The 20758-nt window shown below is 34.0% G+C and overlaps 1 protein-coding gene across 2 annotated transcripts; it reads right to left on the reverse strand.

Moving 5' to 3' along the window:
• Positions 1–6733: 6733 nt before the first annotated feature.
• On the reverse strand, positions 6734–10806 carry LOC121243260 (probable receptor-like serine/threonine-protein kinase At5g57670). Of its 2 annotated transcripts, XM_041141361.1 has the most exons (11): positions 10452–10803; positions 10233–10330; positions 9727–9976; positions 9380–9634; positions 8888–9349; positions 8535–8783; positions 8268–8431; positions 8101–8180; positions 7796–7943; positions 7539–7688; positions 6734–7383 (listed from the first exon to the last, which is right to left on the reverse strand). In XM_041141361.1, the coding sequence occupies exons 1-11, from the start codon at positions 10630–10632 to the stop codon at positions 7141–7143; spliced, it is 2280 nt and encodes a 759-aa protein (XP_040997295.1). In that variant the 5' UTR covers positions 10633–10803; the 3' UTR covers positions 6734–7140. The 2 variants fall into 2 exon arrangements, with proteins under 2 accessions (XP_040997295.1, XP_040997294.1); XM_041141360.1 differs by having other exon boundaries at positions 8888–9634; positions 10452–10806.
• Between the last annotated feature and the right edge of the window lie 9952 nt (positions 10807–20758).

Here is a 20758-nt window from a genome sequence, read left to right on the forward strand (position 1 = left end):
CATGCCAAGAAAGCCTTTTGACACTGTCATTGACACGCCAAGACAGCCCCTGACATGCCAGTGACATGCCAAGGCAAGCCCTTGACACTGTTGGTGACATGCTAGAACAACCTCATTGACACACCCAAGACAGTCCGGCAAGCATGCCACGACACTAGCCTTAACATGCCCTTAATAGCCCCCAGCGCCCAGCAGGCATACCCAGGGCATGGCATGCCCTTGACAACCCCCAGCAGAGAGCAGCAATAACCCATTGAGGTTAGTGGCATGCCTCAGCAAGCATGTCGTCCAGCGCACGACTCCAGCTTGTGCCTTGCAGGCGAGGTTAGTGGCATGCCCACCAGACATGTCATCCAGCACATGGCATCAGCTCGTGACTTGCAGCATCAACACCCAGGCCACCTGCCAGGGCCATACAAAGTCGAAGTCCAGGCCACCTGCCTGGGCCATGCAGCATCAACACACGGTACCATGTCATGCCCATCAACATCAGCGCACGACACCATGTCGTGTACACCAGCAAGCCCACGCATGGCACCATGCCATGCCCATTAGGGATAGCCCCGCTACCCACCCCGCTTCCGCTCCACCCCTGTTTAACAGGGCATAGCCCCTCGTCCATCAGAAGCGGAGGGCGGATGGCCCTACCTACATCTGACCCCCAAGACGGGGGCGAGATAGGGGCGACCCCCACCCCGCCCCACCCCGCTTATATATATAATTATCTATATATAAGTATGTATATATATATATAAAAGGCATGAAACATCGTCGTTTCATGTTGGGTTTTTTTTTTAAATATACAAATAACGAAACGACGTCATTTCGTCAATGAAAAAACGGCGTCGTTTCATTATTTGTTTAGAATCCCCCCTCCCCCGCGACATTACCCTACCCAGAATCTCTCTCTCTCTCTCTCTCTCTCTCTCCGCTCGGTCGCTTACTCTTTGCAATCTACATCTCCATCACCGTCACTGTCACTGTAGCCGTCGTCGTAGCCTTCCATAACTCTGTCTTCATCTCCGTCGCCGAATGTATGAAACCCGAAATCTACTTTAATTTTTCGTGATATTTATTTTATGGAATGGAGATTGGAGGAAGGATGGGGTTTAATCGGAGATGGAGGATGAGATTTTGTGAATTGTGTGCTGTGTGCTGTGGAGACTTGATTGTGCATGTAGTTTAAATGATTGATGAACAATATGTACTGTATAGTCGTGTGTGAATCTATCCGTGACTCCTTGGTTTAATTTTTCATTTTTTTTAAATATGCTAAAATAATTTAGGGGTTTCAAATATTGAAATCCCTAAATTAATTTAGGGTTTCGGACTAGGGTTCCAATCCGAAACCCTAAATTATTTTAGGGTTTTGATTCACCCTAAAATATGGGAAACATAAATATTTCCGAGGCTCTAACGTTTTTAAATGACTATTTTTTTTATTTTATAAATGAAAAATGTTATTATCAGAATATAGTATAAAAGCTAAATGATTTAAGGATGATGAAAAATATCGTATTACTTTATATAGACAGATGAAATTGAGATATTAGAGTCTTTTAGAGGTTTTATTTAAATTTAAATTCCAAATTAGAAAAACATCAAACAATTGTAATTGAGTATTTTTTTATATACTTTCACATTTTTATATGTTTATGTAAAAATTCTTTACAACTTTTATACCCCTTCGTGGCTAGCTAGTCCATATAGAAAGCTATGAGAATTAACCGTAGAGTATCCAAACAGATACATGGTGGGCAAGCATTTGGCATTAGATTATTATTTTTTATTACTTATATTTCTCTAATGTTTTTTTTATTTTTTAAATACTTTTTATTTTTATTTTGATAATGTCCAATAGCATACAATAATGATATTCATTTTCATCAATTGAATCCAACTAAGGGTGTAAACATTTTCATTTTTTTTATATTTGATGTTTGATCATTGATGTTTGATTTTCCAACTTTCAATATATATGTTAATACTTGGATGTTAATTGTTTGACTATAATTTCAGATTTTTTGTTTGCTTGAATTCATGGATATGCCAGCAGATTCTAGTGCAAACTCTCATTTCCATGCTCAGGGTACCCCTACCCCTATCCATACTCCTACTTCTACTCCTACCCCTACCCCTGGCCCAACACCTACTCCTACGGCACTTTGCCCTGTCCCCAAGCCCAGCAAGAAACCTACTTTCATAGTTTGGGCTCATTTCACCAAATTAGAGGGTAGTGACCCCTATAACCCCCAAGCTAAGTATAACCATTGCAGAAAAATTTATGGATGCTACTATAAGAAATATGGCACCTCACAATTAAAGGTGCACTTAGAAGAGCAATGTAAAAAAAGTTTAATATTAAGATCATTACAAGAGAAGAGCTAATCTAAACTAGAAATTGAACTTCAAAAAATGGCGGATGGGACTAGTGGGGGTGCAACTTTGAGGGGGTATACTAAGTATGATTCTGATGAGTATAGAAGACACCTAACTCGTATGGTCATCATGAGCAAGCTACCTTTTCAAGTTGTTGATGGGAAAGGGTTCCAAAAGTATTCTTGCTACTTTGAACCAATGTTTAATATTTCTTCTCGTCACATGGTGGCAAATGATGTAAAAAAATATTTTTGGTCTGAAAAAAAAGAAGTTGAGGGGTGAATTGGCGGGTCAATTTGTTTGTCTTACCACTGATACTTGAACATCAATCCAAAATTTTGGCCATCCATGTTAGCACCATAACTTTAGAGTCGGCCTTTAGCACTGGAGGGCTTGTATTGAATTCATTTTGAAGTTCATTAGCTCTTACCACTGTGGAGGCTTTGATTTACACGCAGAATTGGATCAAGGGAATTCCAATTCATGTTTTGGATGTTCTTGAGTATGAGGAGGTCGACATCCAGGAGGAGGATGGTGATAAGCCTAGATCTGATATTTATTTTAGTTTCATTTTCTAATTTCTTATTAATTTATTTATTTTCATTTAATTGATATTCATTAACTGCATTTCAAATTTAATTGTTATAGTGATATATGAGACGGCCTCTACGACTACCTCCAATATAGTATGACTTTGTATTGGATCACCATTGTCATGGTTTGCACATTTTTTTCCTTAGTTGTTTTTTACATTTATAATTTTATATCATATTTTAGTATCTAATTATTTTGCTTGTATGTTTTTTAGTTTTTATATTCTTAATATACATATGTCGAATCCTAATGACCGATCTATACTCATCTGTCTCATTTTCATCTCAAATTCCAACTGCCCAATCCCTATCTCAGTTTGGTTAATACTTTTAATATTTTGTATTTTATTTTTTTTAATTTTTGTTTCATTTTATAACTTTATAATTCTAATTTGTTTTATTTTTAACTTATTAATATTTCAGGTTTTATAACTTATTAATTTTTATGATCTTGATTTTTAGTCTCACAGCAGTCAACACAACTCACCACTCAGTGAACTCACCGCCACAACGCCACTCCAAATTGATCAAATTGAAAAGTTATGAGTTATAATTGTTAATTTACAATTAAGTGTAATGTTGCTACAATAGTTAATAGTACAATTTGTAATATTTAATATTTTTAGAAGAGTTTGTAATATTGTAATAGTTTATTAGTTCTCTTATAGTCTTAATTTGTGTAATTGTAAATTGTAATTTGTAATAGTTTAGTGCCTTAGTGATAATTATTACATAATTAATTAATAGTTAAAATTTAGTATATAGTTAATAGTTCTATCTCTATATATGTATTTTTCCAATTTTTAAATATATATTTTTTAGTTAAATTCCATGCCCAAATTGGTCCAAAAACAGATTCTGGGCCAAAGTGACCCAAAAATATATTTTGGGTCATTTAGGGCTCAGAAAATTGAGTTGGGCCGAAGGGCCAGTAGAGGGGGCGGAGGGGGGGGGGGGGGGAGGGTAGACGGATGGGGGTCCAGCCCCACACCCCTTCAAACAGACGGGGCACCTCACCTCGGCATGGGCAGGGGTGGGGTAAGGGAAACAATTTCCCACCCCCGCCCATGCGGGGGCGAGGTAGGGGTAGGGGTAGGGGTAAGGGTGGCCTTGCCTCGTAAGGGGTTGGTAGCACCCCTAATGTCCATCAGCAAGCCATGCACAACACCATGCTATGTCCACCAACAACCATGAGCCAGACCAGACCAGCCCAGCCATGGGCCATGAACCACACTAGCCATCCATGGGCCACCATGGCCCTTGCAAGACTATTTTATTGTTTTCATTTATTTTTATTTAAATATTTTCCAATAGACTTTTTGGGGATTTCTACTTTGTAATCTCTATAAATAGGATCCTTAGTCATTTAGTTTACATCTTTTAACAATTTCTCTAGAGGACGACTATATTGTTCTTGAGATCATATTTTCGGTACATATGCACTTCAGCTCTTTTTGGTGCAATTCGTGATCCCTAAAGAGGGAATCACACCTTACAATTTTTGAATATGTGATTCATTTTATCTAATATATGAGATTTCTTTTCAACTTTGTGCAATTCGTAAATCGAAGTTGATTTGTTTATCTTTGTGTTCATTCAAAGTTCTTCAGTGTTCATATATTTTCCATTGTGTTCATACACTTTCTTGCATAATTCCCACCTCCCAAACACCTCCATACGTCTACCATATTGCCAACCCTACTTACCATATTTTGGTACATCCCTAAAACTCCCTTCTTCCAATCCCTTTGACTATAGCCGAAACCTTACTTGCCAAATTAGGATTCTTAAACTTGGAATCCTTATTTCCTTCCATTCCCCACTTGACCTAGCCGAAATTCCACTTTTCATATAAGGTTTCCTAAATCTTAAGAAACCTAATTGCCTTCCACATCCATATCCCTTAATCTTTGGTGATTGGTCATACTTACTGTAGTTGATCCCTTAATTTTAGGAATCATCCTAGAATAACTAATTCTTCATATCAATCAATTCCATCTTGCTATAGTTGAAATCCATCACTCCTAAATTGCCTCCTACAATTTTGGAAACACTCTTCCATCCAAACCCCAATCTCATCACAAGTGGCGCCAACTCCAAAAGTCTCTACTCTAGCCGTGCCACACTATTCAAGTGCTTGAATTCATCACTTAGATCACCATTTTCATCATCATCATACATCATTCCATCACTAAACACCAAACCTCCATTAACATAGGGACCCATCATTGCCACGTTTTGTTCAATGCCAAGTAAGAGGGCTAGCCACTTCAGTGATCACAAGGAGAACCAATACGTGGATAACATAGTATTTAGGGACTAAACCAAGGTCCCTAACATACAGGCCAACCTCACCATCATAGTCTCACCGCTCTACCGTTGAGTTTGCAGAGATGTGTTGAGACATCCTCACAAGAGACTAGTACAAACTCTACAACTGTTCCAAATATCTCTCAGCCAAGCATCTCTCAAGATAAACGTCAATTGCAGCAACAAACTTAGTTGAATTTTAAAAATACTAAGCTTTAATTTTGAAATACTTTTAAATGTTTTTATGTTATCATATCATCTTTTGAATGTATTTACAACAACTATAAATATTTATATAAATAACAGGTACCAATCTCACCTAGATTTGTGACCTTTTTACTTTTACAGAGAACAGTAGATTGAGAAAAAGAGGAGACTGAGGGCATGTTTGAGGATTGTATCACAAAATATGAAGAGGTGAATGTGGGTGTCGGTGGCCATGGTTGGTGCATGCATGAGACCTCTTGACTTGAAACTGTGACAGTAGACCAGGACATCACTACAGAGCAGTAGTTCTAGTTTCTATAGCAGCCGCTTTCGTGGGGAAGACACTCTTCAGACTTTTAGCATCTAACACTATGTTTGGGAGGCATTATTCCTTTGCTGGGTTGCAATTATATTTTCCTGAAAGATGGATTCTTCTGAAAACATTAAGGTATTTAGAAGATGGTGATGGAAAGTGAAGAGACTCCGTGTGGTTGCAATTATAATCCAAAATTTCACAAGGACGTTCATAATCAGGGAGACATATTACATGAGCAAAACCCCACATTAAAGGAATAAACACAAAGGGTTAGAACCACGTGAGGTTCGAACATGCTTTGGGCCCAATAATGTGGGAATGCAAAAGAAGATGTTGATTTAAGTGGAGAGGAGTCCAGGACAAAAGTGGCTTTGGAGGAAAAAAGCAGACACAACGTGGTTCGATAATAATTGCAGCAAGTTGAGGGATGACCATGACTTTTGAAGATAGATTTTTTAAGACGGGATAAGATAGGTTTATTACTCTTCTACCACTATATTACTACTCTATAGTGTATTTGAAAGAGTCCCGTTAAATATATATATATATATTGAAGGTCCATTAAATATATATTTGGATTCAAAAAGTTTTTAAAGATGTTTTTATTGAGATTTGAAAAAAATAGAGAGGCCTATTAAAAGTCTGTTTTGGTCCTTGGAAGAATACTTTTGTGAGAGGTTTTGAGTTTTATGAAAATTGTTTTGATTTTTATTTCTTTTCAACAACGAGATGTATTAACGATTGAGATAGTTTTAGCTGTTTGGAAAGTAAGAAAATTTTGAGAAAATTTTAAACACCCTTTGATCCTGAGCATAACTTTAGTCTAGTCCCAGGAACAGACCTTTCGTGAGCAAAATAATCACATCAAAGTTAGCATGCATCAAAGGTCAGATAACAAATGTACATATGCATTCAAATCATTAATAAATTCAAGCATGAGAACAGCCGAATTTCTCTTATTAGAAATGACTTGTGCTCACTTTAGGAAAGAGTTTTCTAGAATTACAACATGTCCATCCTACAAAATTAACATATTCCACTCTCGATCTGCCTGAGATCTAGGAATAAAACTGACACTCTTTTTGAGTTTTTTTCCTCTCTTTTTCTTAAAGAGTAGACAAACTCCCAACAAATGGGGACAAATTTCTCAACTATCAAGGGAAGGAGGAGGGCACACCCACAAACAACCTCTCATCCAAAACCCTGCAAGATGAAAGAAATCCAGGGGGCCAAAGGCCAATGCAAAGGAGGGGAAAAAGCAAAAGGATATACAAAAGAATCACAGAAACTTTCGATGAACATTTTTTTTTTACTAGCAAATTGCCAGTAATGTGGTTAGTCAAAGCTTGATGAGCGGCTCCACCTGCCTTGTAAGTAGTCCTCCAATGACACACGTTGCTCAATGCTGCTTAAGGAGAGTGAGTCATCCTCCACATCGAGGAGTGCAAGGTTCAGATGTGACTGCAGGTTAGAACGTGGACAAGCTTCACCATCAAGCATGTCTGAATCCTCTGCAGCATTAACTTGTAGTCTTGCCCACTTGGTAACCTCATTATCACCATGAAGGAGCTTCGAAACCTGTGTCCAAGAAGAATACAGGATCTAAACTTGTTAACGATATGTTTGTCCCATGAGGAAATCAAATATTTATTGACAGGGTAAACCAAATTTTATGTGCTAAGTTGAAAGTTCAATTGCTAGAGAAATATGAAGAAGAATTAGAGATGACTTACAAGGCTCATTTGTGGCCGTGCTCTTGGAGCACGCCTGATACAAAGTCTTGCTGCTATAACCATCCTCTCCATCTGGTCTGGATTGTACTGAGTCCCCAAACTCGGATCTAATAATTGTGACACTTTTCCACCATTTAGAATTGGCCTAGCCTGGACAGGGAACGTGGATATATATAAGTGAATCCATCTTTAAGAGGTACTATCAAGAGGTGAGTTCAGTGCTGTTAATAGATCCATGAGTAAAGAAGAGGACATACCCACATGACTAGGCTTTCTTGGCCTTTCGGATAGTCATTGCTTATAGGCTTTCTTCCCGAAAGAAGCTCAAGGAGTACAACACCGAATGAATAGACATCAATCTTGTCATTCACTTTTCCATACATAAAGTATTCAGGAGCCAAGTAACTGCAGCAAGAAGTATTGTTATAAAATAGTTAGTGATAATTTTCATTGTTATCTAGGGGGAAAAAACTCAAAATTGGGACTGTTATTTCTTTTGGGGAATGCTAGGTATTCCAGATAGGACATGGCCTCTAAAACTATTTGAGTAGAAATTACAAACCCAAAGGTGCCAGCAACATCCGTGCAGGTTATGTGTGATGAAGAGGTTGATGCCCATTTTGCAAGTCCAAAATCACAGAGCTGAAGAAACGAAGTAGAATAATAATGAGCATTGCCAAACTCAAAAGAAACAAAGTAAAAGATTTCGATAAATACAATATACACCACCTGTGGCTCAAAGTCATCAGATAACAGTATATTTGAAGATTTAACATCCCTGTGGATCACAGGTCGAGCACAGCCACTATGCAGATATTCTAAGGCCTCAGCTACACCCACAGCCACTTTATACCTCTCACTCCAACCAAATGCAAGCGGGTCTTTCCTATTCCCTGATTTAGAAGGAATCAGAAACGTTCAAAAGTAAATTAAAAACCATTCAGTGATTAAAATAGCCTCATACTTCATATAGTTTAGAATAACTGCAATAGGTACCGTGAAGGTTCTCTTCAAGGCTTCCTCTTGATAAGAAATCATAAACCAAGAGAAGATTGCGATCCTCAAAGCAGAACCCCAGAAGAGAAATAATGTTCTTATGGTTTAAGGTAGTAATAATCTCTATTTCCAAGACAAACTCTTTTAAAACGTCTTCAGATGGCTTTAAGATCTTCACAGCGAGTTCCTTGCCATCAGGAAGACAGCCCCTATAAACCTGACTGCTGCCTCCTTTCCCAACCAAATTATCTGGAATTACAGAGGGAAATCAAACCTTGTTTAAGTAAACCATATTAACAGAAAATGGACCTCAAATAAACTATTTCAAGTACGAATTGTAATCCATGACAAACCTGCCACGAAATTCGATGTTGCTGAGATAAGTTCCTCGTAATTAAACAATCTGCAAGTGGATGAGTATTTCTCATGAAACCCCTCAAGCTCCTTTGGTAGCCTCTTGGAATTGTATTCAGGAGAAGGAGGAGCAGTCAATGTCTCAGTACCCACCGGAACAATTGCGCCACTTTCACTGTCTAAACTCGTTGACTGATCTTCACTTTGATGACAACTAACTTTTTCATGATCCGAATTACTGCTAAATGAATAATGCCTGCTTGGCAACCGCAATGCCCACTGAACCACCGAAATCTGCCGCACCAAAGACCTGTCAGAAGCTTTTCGATCAGGCAGAGTAGCTCGACGGAGTAGTGGCCAACCGGGTTTTAGTTCAGGCAATTCTTTGATCAACATGGAAATTGAACTACACGCAACATCTTCTTTCTGAACTGGCACTAAAGCCAAAGACTTATCTTCACCTCCGGTTAGAGCCAAAGGCTTATCTTCACCACCTAAACCGGAGGGCTCTTCTGCAGATTGCCTACAAGAGTTATCTGGAAATTCAGAGTTAGGTGCACAAATTGAGCACTTCTGCTTTACAGGACTGTTTGTACAAGCCAGAACAACTTTAGCAAAGCTTTGCTCTAAATCGTGCTCTTTTAAGCTCATGTTGGCATTGCCCTCGTTCACAACTTTCAAATTCTTACTCCATGTCCCTTGCATCATCATGCTCATTAAACTATTGGGGCCATATTCTTCATTTCCTGCATTAAGTACATAACTAAGAGAAGTGTACTATAAACATGACACAATTCATTAAAAAGGACAACAGCAAAGTACCAAAGATATACAAAACCTTTTGAGTGACCGACAGTCTTTGGAGAGCCTTCTCTCTTGAACACAACTTTCCCATTATTAACAGCAAGAACCCAACAATCCTTGGACAGTTTTCTAGCACAGTACTTAGCCACCGAGGTTGATGACCGGATTTTATGGTGGTTCCGAGCAGTTCCGACAATAATCTCAGTAGCAGAATAGGATTTTGCTTCCCGAACTAAAATTTTTCGTTTCGATGTACCTCTGCAAATCTTAAGCTTGAGATCCACCTGCAGCATTACCACCAACCCTCTCCACTCATTAAAAGTATACGCTTTCAGGGAGATAACTACAATTTATGTCTTTGTCCAGCATGGGGACCGAAAAGAAAATATATGAGAAACTCTGATTTTCATTTTCTGTTATGCTCGGTTTTCTCACTAAACAAGAGACAGAGCAGGTAAGGTAGAAAACTTCAATGGATGAAACAAGAAACCTAGAAAAAATCACCAAGTTTCAAGCTTAAAAATTTGCAAGAAACCCTACCTGTTTCAGATTGCAGAAACCTTCATAGACAGCAAGAACAGAGTCAAAGGCTTTGACAAGCGAAAGCAGAGACGACTTCCCATCTCGATCCACAATTTCTACACATATTATCAAATTGAACCAAAACCAGTTATTCCCACATTCCAACTCATAAAAAACTATAAATTCAACGAAACGAAAAACAAACTATGAAACAGAACGTTTTTCATTTTCCTTTACCATCCTTCCCAAGGACGTGTAGAGCAACAACAAGGTCACCAGGCTGAGCCACCTTGACAAGAGCCCATGTCAGCAGCTCTCTGCTGGGCGAGTCCAGTTTCACCCCCACGACTACCGTCCGGCCACCGGAGTCGCCCGAAGCCTGGGCTTCCGCTGCTAAGCCTGTTTGCAGCATTTTCATCAGGTGTTTCTTCCTCAAACACCGTAATTTTCCCGGTCCAATTCCGACCACCTCGTCGTTTTGCTGCCGGTGATCACAGTCATAAATATATGCACGCTTTGATGGGTTTGGTTCTTAACATTCAAGTTGGTTTGCTTTTCAAGCTCGCGCACCAGACTACGAAAGAGAGAGGTGGGGGAGAGGGAATCTTTAGTTTACACTCCGTTCTATTTTAGCTACGAAAGATCGCTTTTAGATTAAGATATCATCACCGTTGCTTTAATTAGTCGGTTTACACCTTTTAGCCAATTGATCCATCCGTGTTCATCACCTTTTTTTTTTTTTTTTTTTTCCTCCGAAAGAATTCTCCTTGACAAACAAAATAAAATAAAATAAAATAAAATAAAATCCTCTAAAAATTCTGAAAGATCTCAACCATTGAGATAGCTTTTAAGAAAGATAGTTCCAAATGTAGCGGATCATAAAAAAGACTTCCCATTAATAAAATATTTTTTTCGACTTTATTTATTTTTTTAATGCATCCTCTTGATAACATTGACTGAGATTTCTCATGGGCCAAGGAGGGACCAATAGAATGTGTTCATTTTACCTTATAATTCTTCAGAGTGCGGCGTTTTTAAGGTTTTTTTTTTAACATTTTTATCTTTATTTTTTGCAAGAAATGTTTGATATGGTCAATCTAATTTTCTTTTTTTTTTATTATTATTATTAAGTAGTTGAGAGATTAATTAACTATGTACAACTTGACAACTTTCCTTAGATAATTTTGCATTATATACATGGTTCGTCCATACACCATCATGATCAGTACTTGGTGCCTCTTAGGATATGCCAATTAGCTTTAACTTTTCTTTTCTTTTCTTTTTTATTTAAACATCTTTAGCACCAATTTTCTAAGCTAATTAGCTCCTAAATTTATTCCTTTTGTGACAAAAAATAAAAGAATAACACTACATACAGTCGTGTGTAACGCTCCAATAGAAAGCCTAAACTACATAGTCTATATTTCAAAAGTACGAGTTAATGATACAATTGGAGTCCCACTAAGAACCTTAAAAAGAGCAAGGACTTCACATTCTCAAGTAATGTAAGATCTTATACACCACTTACCTTTATCTTTATCATATGGGATATCAAAATCTATCTCCCTTAAATTTTCGACATCCTCGTCGAGCCAGTCCGTCATAGGTGGCAAGGCTTAAATCCCACATTTCTGATTGGGACAGGCTTTAATACCATTGATAACGCTCCAATGGAAGGCTCAAACCACATGACCTATATTCCAAAAGAACTAGTCAATGATATAATTGGAGTCTTATTAGAACCTTATAAAAAGCAAGAACTTCACATTCTCAAGCAATATGAAATCTCATACACCACCTACCACTATCCTTATCATATGAGGTACCACAATGGAGTGCTCAAATGCCATACAATCGTTTTGAAAAAGAGTAAGGTCCACTTTTAAAAAATTATTTTTTTTTCATGTGAGTCTTATATTTATTCATTTTTTTCAAAAGGATTATGCGGCCCTTGTGCACTTTACGACTACAAATACCATTTTTCAAAATAAAATGGGAGCCAAAGAAAATAAAAACAATAATTAAAAGCTTTTTTTGTGCGTATAAAGGATGCATGTATGAATGAGATTTTTACAAGATGTCAATATATATATATATATACACAGTATTCTCATTCTATTATAGGTATCATATCATTTAAAGTTAAAAGTTATGAAGTAATTTTAATGATACGGCGTTTTATGATAAATTACAAATATTACTTAATTCGAGATTATCTAATAATTTACTTACTAAAATATGCAACTGATAAGGATATTACGTCCAAGTAAATGGTTCCAATATTCTACGGGCTCTCAATTCATATATATATATATATATATATATATATATATATATATATATATATATATATATATATACTAAGTGAAAGTAACGTGCACGTTTATTTAGTTTATAATTTTTTTAAGAACTAATTTATTTATAATTTTTTATCAAAATTTTTTTTATTATTAGTCTATAATCTTGAAAAAATAAAATATTTCTCTTAAAATATATTATCGATTTATTGTTGATTCTGTTCGAATACAATACTGTCCTTAAACACAACACCAACGAAGTCACAAACACAATATTAAACACAAAAGTAATAACTCAAAAAGAGAATTTTTAGATGCTTTTTTAGATGATTTTTACAATACATTCGCAATTTATGTTAGGTTGTATATATTGTATGTTTTGCTTAGTTTTTGACAAAAATCATTTTTGCCAAACTTGTCCAAAACATAGTATGTGACAATAACTTTTCCAAAACACTTACAATTCGATAAAATAGGAAAGAATTATATAACAAATGATGTAACAAAAAAAATAACAACATACACTTAAAAAGATTATAAGCAAAAATGTTCAAACTCAACCAAAAGACCTGAACAAAAAAAAAAACTTAAGAAGTTTAATAATCATTCACCCAAAAAAAAAAAAAAAAGAAGGAAAAGAGGAAGCCATAAAAAACTAAATTGAAATTTTTTACTTTTGAAATATGTTATAACCTTAACTTATTTTACGCCTCTCTTTCTCTCTCGCTTGAAAGCTCTTTTTTTTTTTTTTTCTTGTTCTTCGCAAACAACATTAGATCTAGATGTTTTAGTCTAGAATCGAGAAATTTCAACACCTATTTTTTTGTGTACTGACAGATCTATATCTATTCGTTTAGATCTTTTAGTTGTTTATTTTTTTTTCAACTAATTCGTGTTGATGGGTGTTGATTTGTTGTTCCTTTTTTTTTTTCTTAGGTTGTATATATTGTATGTTTTGCTTGGTTCGTGACAAAAATCATTTCTGTCAAACTTGTCCAAAACACAGTTTATGACAATAACTTATCTAAAACACTCACAATTCAATAAAATAGGGAAAAAATTATATAACAACTAACGTTACAAAATAAATAACAATATACACTTACAAAGATTATAAGCAAAAATGTCTAGACTCAACTAATAGACCTGAAGAAAAATTAATAAGCATTGCAGTAAAAAAAGGGAGAAAAAATACAGAAAATACTATACTTCAAACATAAAATAAATGGGAAAAGAAAAAATTACAAATAAAATTAAGAAGCAAAACTTTTTTTCTCATAAAATCACATGTAATAAAGAACAATATGCAAAAGGAAAAGGCTAGTAATTGACTAACTCCCAGACCTTTTTCATGTGCAGCGTTTTCTGTTCTCTGAATGTGGTGCTGGACTGAAATATTGAAGAGAATCATGGATTGACGCTGACTTAATGACAATTTTTCATTATCCTGCTAAATGTATGAATCTGCCTGAACCGAAGAATATGCAAAGTAGTTTAGTTTTAATTTCTAATTTTTTTACTGTTTAGAAATAAATATACTATTTATTCTGTCAGTGTAAATCTCTATTTTTCTTTCATTCCCGATGATAGTTGCTGCGTATCTTGAGCATGAGTTTTTTTTTTTTTTTTTTTTTTAAAATACAGATGCATGAATATGCCTTAATAGAATAAATATGAAGAGTTTTTTGTTTTTTTTTTTTCTATTTTTTTTTAACCGAGATTGCTTTTATAATGAGATTGCTTTTATGATGGCTGACAGATGGGAATTTTATAGATAACGGACAAATTGACAAATTTCGTTAACTTTAACGGAAAACCAAAAAAAAACGTTAAACCAACAATTTCTATTAGATAATCACTTTATATATATATATATATATATATATATATATATATATATTGCACTGCTATTTGTATATACGATTCTCTATATATAGTTATAAATTATTACTTGATGCCTTCATAGAATTATGATAAATTAATCATTGTTGAGTCGTGCAAGTAATTTAGTTTTTAAGACTTATTGCCCGTCACGCAAATCACGTACAAAAAACGCCTATGTTGTAAATGTGTCATGATGTGTTTGCTTGTGGCAAAAACTAAAGACTAGGAAGATACATGCATTAATATTGTTTTAAGTAAAGTAGTTTTAGTATTCTTTGTCTCTTAGACATATTTTAGAATCATATTATTGGATACAGTCTTAATTTGAGTAAGTCTCGTGCACTTCCTTTAAAAAATAGTAACAGATCCTATGCGAGACTTGCACAAAATAGAACTGTAAATATCATTTTTTTATATTTTATTTTCTTAATATCTTGTACCTCAAAATTGTTTCTATTTATTGTTTCAGATTCATTTGTTGTTTTTCACTAATGTATTTCATTTTAGAGTCAGGCTACTTTGAGCAGCAGAATAGTCCACTCAATCTGACAGCTAGGCTAAATTCAATATTTTATTTTCTTAATTTTTTATTCATATTTTTTTATCATTTTAAAATATTTTAAAAAAATATAAAAAAAATCAATACACAAGTAGTCACTTCCTTAATTATTAAATAAAAAAATTAAAAAAAATAAAATATTTGAGGTGTCAAAATGAGGAGATAAAATGAGTGGGCAAACTAGCATTTTTCTTCATTTTATTTCCTTAAAGAAAAATGTATTTTATTATCCTTTTAATCATAAACATTTTATTTTTTGACCTAAGATTAAATAACTAATAAATAGATCGGTTAGCGTTGCATCAAGGGAGGCAAAGAGGATTGCAACTTCGAAGTAACACATATTGCTGTATTAATGATTTGTTTTAGTAATATCATACATTATTTGTACATAGAGTTTTTTAGAATTCTTGATCAAATTTTAAAACCTAGTATTGAAGAGAGGAAAACATATAAAATGAATCTCATAATATTTTTTAAGTATTTAAAATTATCAGAGAAATTTCAAATCGGTATAAATGTTGTGTGATTCAATTTACGTATCTATCTCTCTCCCACATAAAATCTAATAATTAATTATAAGAAATATAAATTCTTTCGGCTAAAATTTTTTTCTCCATATTAAAAAAATAAAAAAAAATTTGGAAGAAAAGAAAAGAAGAATTCAAATATAAATAAATTTTTTAATAATATTATATACAGTCATAAATTATATAAATATCGTATATTCATATTAAAATAAAAATAAAATCTATTATTAAAAAATTAATTTATATTTATTTATTTTTTTTAAAAAAATATACGATAATTACGTATTTCATGATTATAAATATGATTTCTCAATATTTTTTATTCGAACAATGTTACAATGGCATTAATGGTAGAGTTTGGTCGGTGGAATGGATTGAATGTGCCCGTGAGTGCACCCCACCTTAAACGTACCACGCTCCATTGGTTGTGTTTCAATATTGCTATTCACGTGATTTCCCAATCAGATCTCAGACACGTGGCAATCTTCATTGCTTGTGAGCCCCATCTCTACCTGCCCCAACACGTGCACCACAAGCTGACGGCCACGTGCTCACCTCCAGTAGACAGTAGATTTAGTACACAAAAAATGCCCATGTCACAAAAACTGATCTATTAAAGTTAATTTACAATGTATTTGTTTTTTAAAAAATAATGCCCATGTCAAGTCAATTCCTTTAATACATTTATTAATATTTTTAAAAAATTATGATTTTTTGTTAAATCTAATTTAAAAAGCTGCAATCCCTTCGTTTGGAACTATTATAGAGAAAAGGAGCCAATAATTGTCCAAAATAAATATATTTTTAATGTCGATCCATTGGAAAATTATGAAGGGTGTCGGACCTGTCGGTGGCACTTGGTGTTTTAAGAGTTCTGCTGTATAATCACTTTTACATATATTTTTATATATTTTATTGATATAATAAGTCAAAATAATTATTTTATATTAAAAAAATTATACAATCAATTATATTAATAAAATACGTAAAAAATATATAAAAATAACTGCATATAAAATTTTACATGCTTTAAGTATTTCCTTTTTTATTCATTTTTAACTTGACCATCAAACAACGAAAACTCATGATCTTCCATTTTAATATATTATTCTTTCTCTTTTTTTAATTATTTATTTGTATTACTATTTCTAATCCATTTTTCTATGTTTTTTGTATAAGTCTTATTACGGATACAAAATTTCATAAACTGATGTGACACTGTACCACGTCAATTATTTTTTTTTCCTAGAAGTCGTTAGCCATTCCCACTTCTATCCACAAACCCAATCGCCAACCTAGTTCGTTGTTTGGGTTTCGTCATCTCGCTACTACTATTTTTCCCATTAACTACCTGTAGTATACCCCACCGACCCAAAAATTACAAGAAATGCTACAAAATTAGACCCAGCTTATTTACGTCGCGTTTCACACGTCTTTGAGTCAGACTCTGATAACTCAGGTATTTTATAATGAGCTTGTAAAAAATATGATGAAAGACAACTAGGAGAAAGCAACCTTGGGACTGGAGAGTCTCTAATATCAAAGTTAATAAATTATTTCGGAAGTTTACAAATAAGTGAAAGAGTGTAGGGATTAGAGAGCTTTTTGGAGCTTGCTATTTATATTGTGGGTTGGGGGATATGCAGATCGTGTTTATTTCCACGGAGTTCGTGTCCCTCCTACTGTCAGAATCTTTTAATGTGACGTGGTTCTGTGATGGCACCATAAATTTGATGTGTAGCTTAGTAGTGACGTCATTAATGCAGCATGGTTTTCAGGCTTTACTTTTATCCATTGTGAGCCATAGATGTTCTAATGTCAATGGATCAAGGGTCTTTCACATTTTTCGCTATGTCCCATGTAAGTTCCCAGATTTAGAGAGCGGCCGTGTGATTTCAGGCTGACCTGTCCTATTGGTTACTCGACTCCTTTTCTTGGTAGACACTTTGCTCCTAATACGGTCCTGTGACCCTTGAGCTGAGACCCAGTGGGCTTTGTGAAGTGGAAAAAATCCCATTACACAATAGATCCAGCATAAAAAAAATCATAGAAAATCACAAAAACTATAAATAGAAATCACAAAAACTATGAAAATTATACCCAACATCAAAAATTTATATCTTCAAAACCATCTCGAGACAATATAACTACAAAACCATAAACAATCAAGCCTAAACAATCATTTGAGCAAGCCTAAATTCTCATACCCAATCCAACAACGATGTATAAATTAGGGCAACTCGAATATGGAAAGAGAGAGATATTTGGCGTTGGCGAGGGCTTTACTTTGTTAGGTCTGTTAGCAACGGTTGTGGCAATGGAACAACCCAGGAGACAGGGCTCTAAGTTTCTGTCTATAGGGGTCTAGGAGGAAAAGAGTAATGATAGATACATTTATGGGTTATGTAAACACTGCACATTTCTTTTGAAAAAGAATGAGGTCTATCATTAAAAATTAAGTTTTTCATATGAATCTCGTATTTTTTTAAAAAAAAAAAAATTAAAAATATTATTTTTCTTTTTACAAATTAAGACTTATGCAAAATTTGAATTTTTTAAATTTGTAACTAGTATTACTTGTAATTTAATACTTTTGTGTTTAAGTCATGGACTATAGGCGAAAATAAAAGAGTCATGGACTCGTGGGCTCCACGTAGGATGGATCTAACTGCTCATGAATGTGGGGTCCACCACCTTCCCGTTGTAGTGACCAGTCCCCTTCGGATAATTTTATTATATAGTTTATTAATTTGTTAGCGGGGTCACACATATCAATTATAATATCTATATTATTACTATATATATTATATATATATATATATATATATATATATATATATATATGATGTATTGAATCGTGAACATGAAGGTGCACTGTCGGTGGCTTGAAATATGAGATTTTTCACGTGTCAATTAGGAACAAACATCTCACTTAATTCCATGTACGCAAATAGATCATTGATATATGGTCGTGGGCAGTACTTGTACGTTACATTTGTACATGCTTCTGCCCAATATATACCACAAAATTCAATTATTTTTGCTCTGAAAATGGCGCTGTTTTAGCCAAGGTGACCTGAAAAAGACATATATAGATATCATAGTTATACGTACCTATATAGATAGAAAACAGATCAAACTGTAGAACATATATATATATATATATATATAGAGAGAGAGAGAGAGAGAGAGAGAGAGAGAGAGAGGTCATGTTTTGGTTGATGGTACTTGTTTAATATAAAATATGAGATATTTTTATCATCTTACTTATGAACAGTCTGATGATCAGTCTTAGAAATACAATATCAAGTGAATTAATCGAGATGAATTACTGATCTTCTCAAGACTTTCATGATGTTTTCTCGATCAACTTAATTTGTTAATCCCACTCAGATAAGGGTTTTCGATACAAGTAAAGTGATCATATGTAAGATCAGGTTAAAAAATACATTAAGGTACGTGCGCGTGAGTGATCGGTGAATATATATATATATGAGAAGTAATATATTATCAAAGAGATTCGTTAAAAATAAACTCACAAATTAATATGATTTCATATGATACGTTATATATATGAGAAGTAATACATTATCAAAGAGATTCGTTGAAAATAAACTTACAAATTGATATGATTTCATATGATACGTTAGATTTATTTTATAATAAAAGTAGCTTAATTCACAATATTCTAACATACTACATCAAGTCACGTTAATTTGTGAATTTATTTTTATAAAATTTTTTTATAGTTAAACTATATATATATATATATAATATATATATATATATATATATGCATGCACTTCCATCGCGATTTCATATATATATATATATATATATATATATATATCTTTTATTCACACATGGAAGTTGTTCGTACGGATCTTGGTCCTACCGAGACCACTGCTTTCAGACAAACGTATCAATTTTGATATCAGATCATATATTGATGGGCCTAATAAGATTACATATTAATCTATGGTTCTGATTTTTTATAATAATAATAAAAAATAGACCATAGCTGACCATCAAGCATTGTGGGGTTCCAATAATTTTGGCCCTTGCATACCATCATTTCATGTACGTGAATTTTCTGTGAAGATCAGTGGCTTTCCTTTTCGTCACGGACGGTACAGCCAAAAAAGGCTTTGGATTAGCGGGTAGGTGCCTCCCTCCTCCTCTAAGGCCCCATTTACGTAATGAGTTAAATTGAGATGAATTAAATTTTTTTATAAATAGTAATAAGTTAAAATAGTAAAATAAATTTTGTGTGACTCATTTATAATGAGTTTAGATATGTTTTGATGTTATGATGAGTTTAAATATATTTATGAAAAATTAAAAAAAAGTTATAGATTCCGCGTGTAAAGAAGTACAGAATTGAAAAAGATTGTGAGTTCCACGTGTAAAGAGGTTTTGACTTGAGATGAGTTTAGTAATTTGAGAGTTAGACATTTAGATATCAGACTCAGCTTAAAATTAGATTGAACTGATCTAAGTTCCAAACGGGGCCTAAACAGTGCATGCATCTCACATTTCACCTCACATTGCTTGAGTGATCCATATGAATTATTATTTAAAGTTTTTGTACATCTGAATTTTAAGATTTAGTTATGTTTGAGAATATAACCGTTCTCAGATTTTTTTAGACCACTTCATTACTATTTACAAATTATTCAGTACTATTTACAAACTATTTATTACTATTATTTACAGATCATCTGAGATACTCATATTCAAATTACGGAGCCATAAAGTGGCCGAGAGAGATAAATAAATAAAGTGAATCTTAAAATACTTAAATCTTATGATATATTGATACCTGAAATAATCAAGTCGAGGTTCGGATCAGAAAGATTGGCAACTCAATAATATTGTACATAAACAAAAGTACTACTTCATCTTATATATAATATTCTGGTCAGCCCCAAAACTTTTAACATACATTATTCATGATATACCCCACCAAAGATTAATCAAAATGTTTGATTTAGTTCTTTGCAAGCAATTTCACAGCAATTTGTAACCCTAAACTTCATTAATGTGGGTTCTAAGGGTCCCTTCTCATTGAAGCATTGCACCCACCAATTAACCCACTTTTTAGCCAAGAGGTTACTCCATCAACATATATATATATAGAGAGGGAGGGGGAGAGAGAGAGGGAGAGAGCTGCAAATTTTTCACAAATTTCTCATAAATTTAATTGGATTTCACCAAACCACTACAATATTACTTTCACATGACGATTGATATGAACATGAAAAAACGACATGA

Source organism: Juglans microcarpa x Juglans regia, chromosome 8D, assembly GCF_004785595.1.
Source record: "Juglans microcarpa x Juglans regia isolate MS1-56 chromosome 8D, Jm3101_v1.0, whole genome shotgun sequence".
In the NCBI taxonomy this organism is placed as follows: Eukaryota; Viridiplantae; Streptophyta; class Magnoliopsida; order Fagales; family Juglandaceae; genus Juglans; species Juglans microcarpa x Juglans regia.

Bases quoted from the DNA above. Each gene is read 5' to 3' on its own strand.
- LOC121243260 (XM_041141360.1), bottom strand. From the start codon at position 10,632: ATGAAAATGCTGCAAACAGGCTTAGCAGCGGAAGCCCAGGCTTCGGGC. The intron at 8,181-8,267 runs GTGGTGTATATT...TCGTTTCTTCAG, and splicing joins CTGATGACTTTGAGCCACAG to CTCTGTGATTTTGGACTTGC. The intron at 7,384-7,538 runs GTAAGTCATCTC...TCTTGGACACAG, and splicing joins CACGGCCACAAATGAGCCTT to GTTTCGAAGCTCCTTCATGG.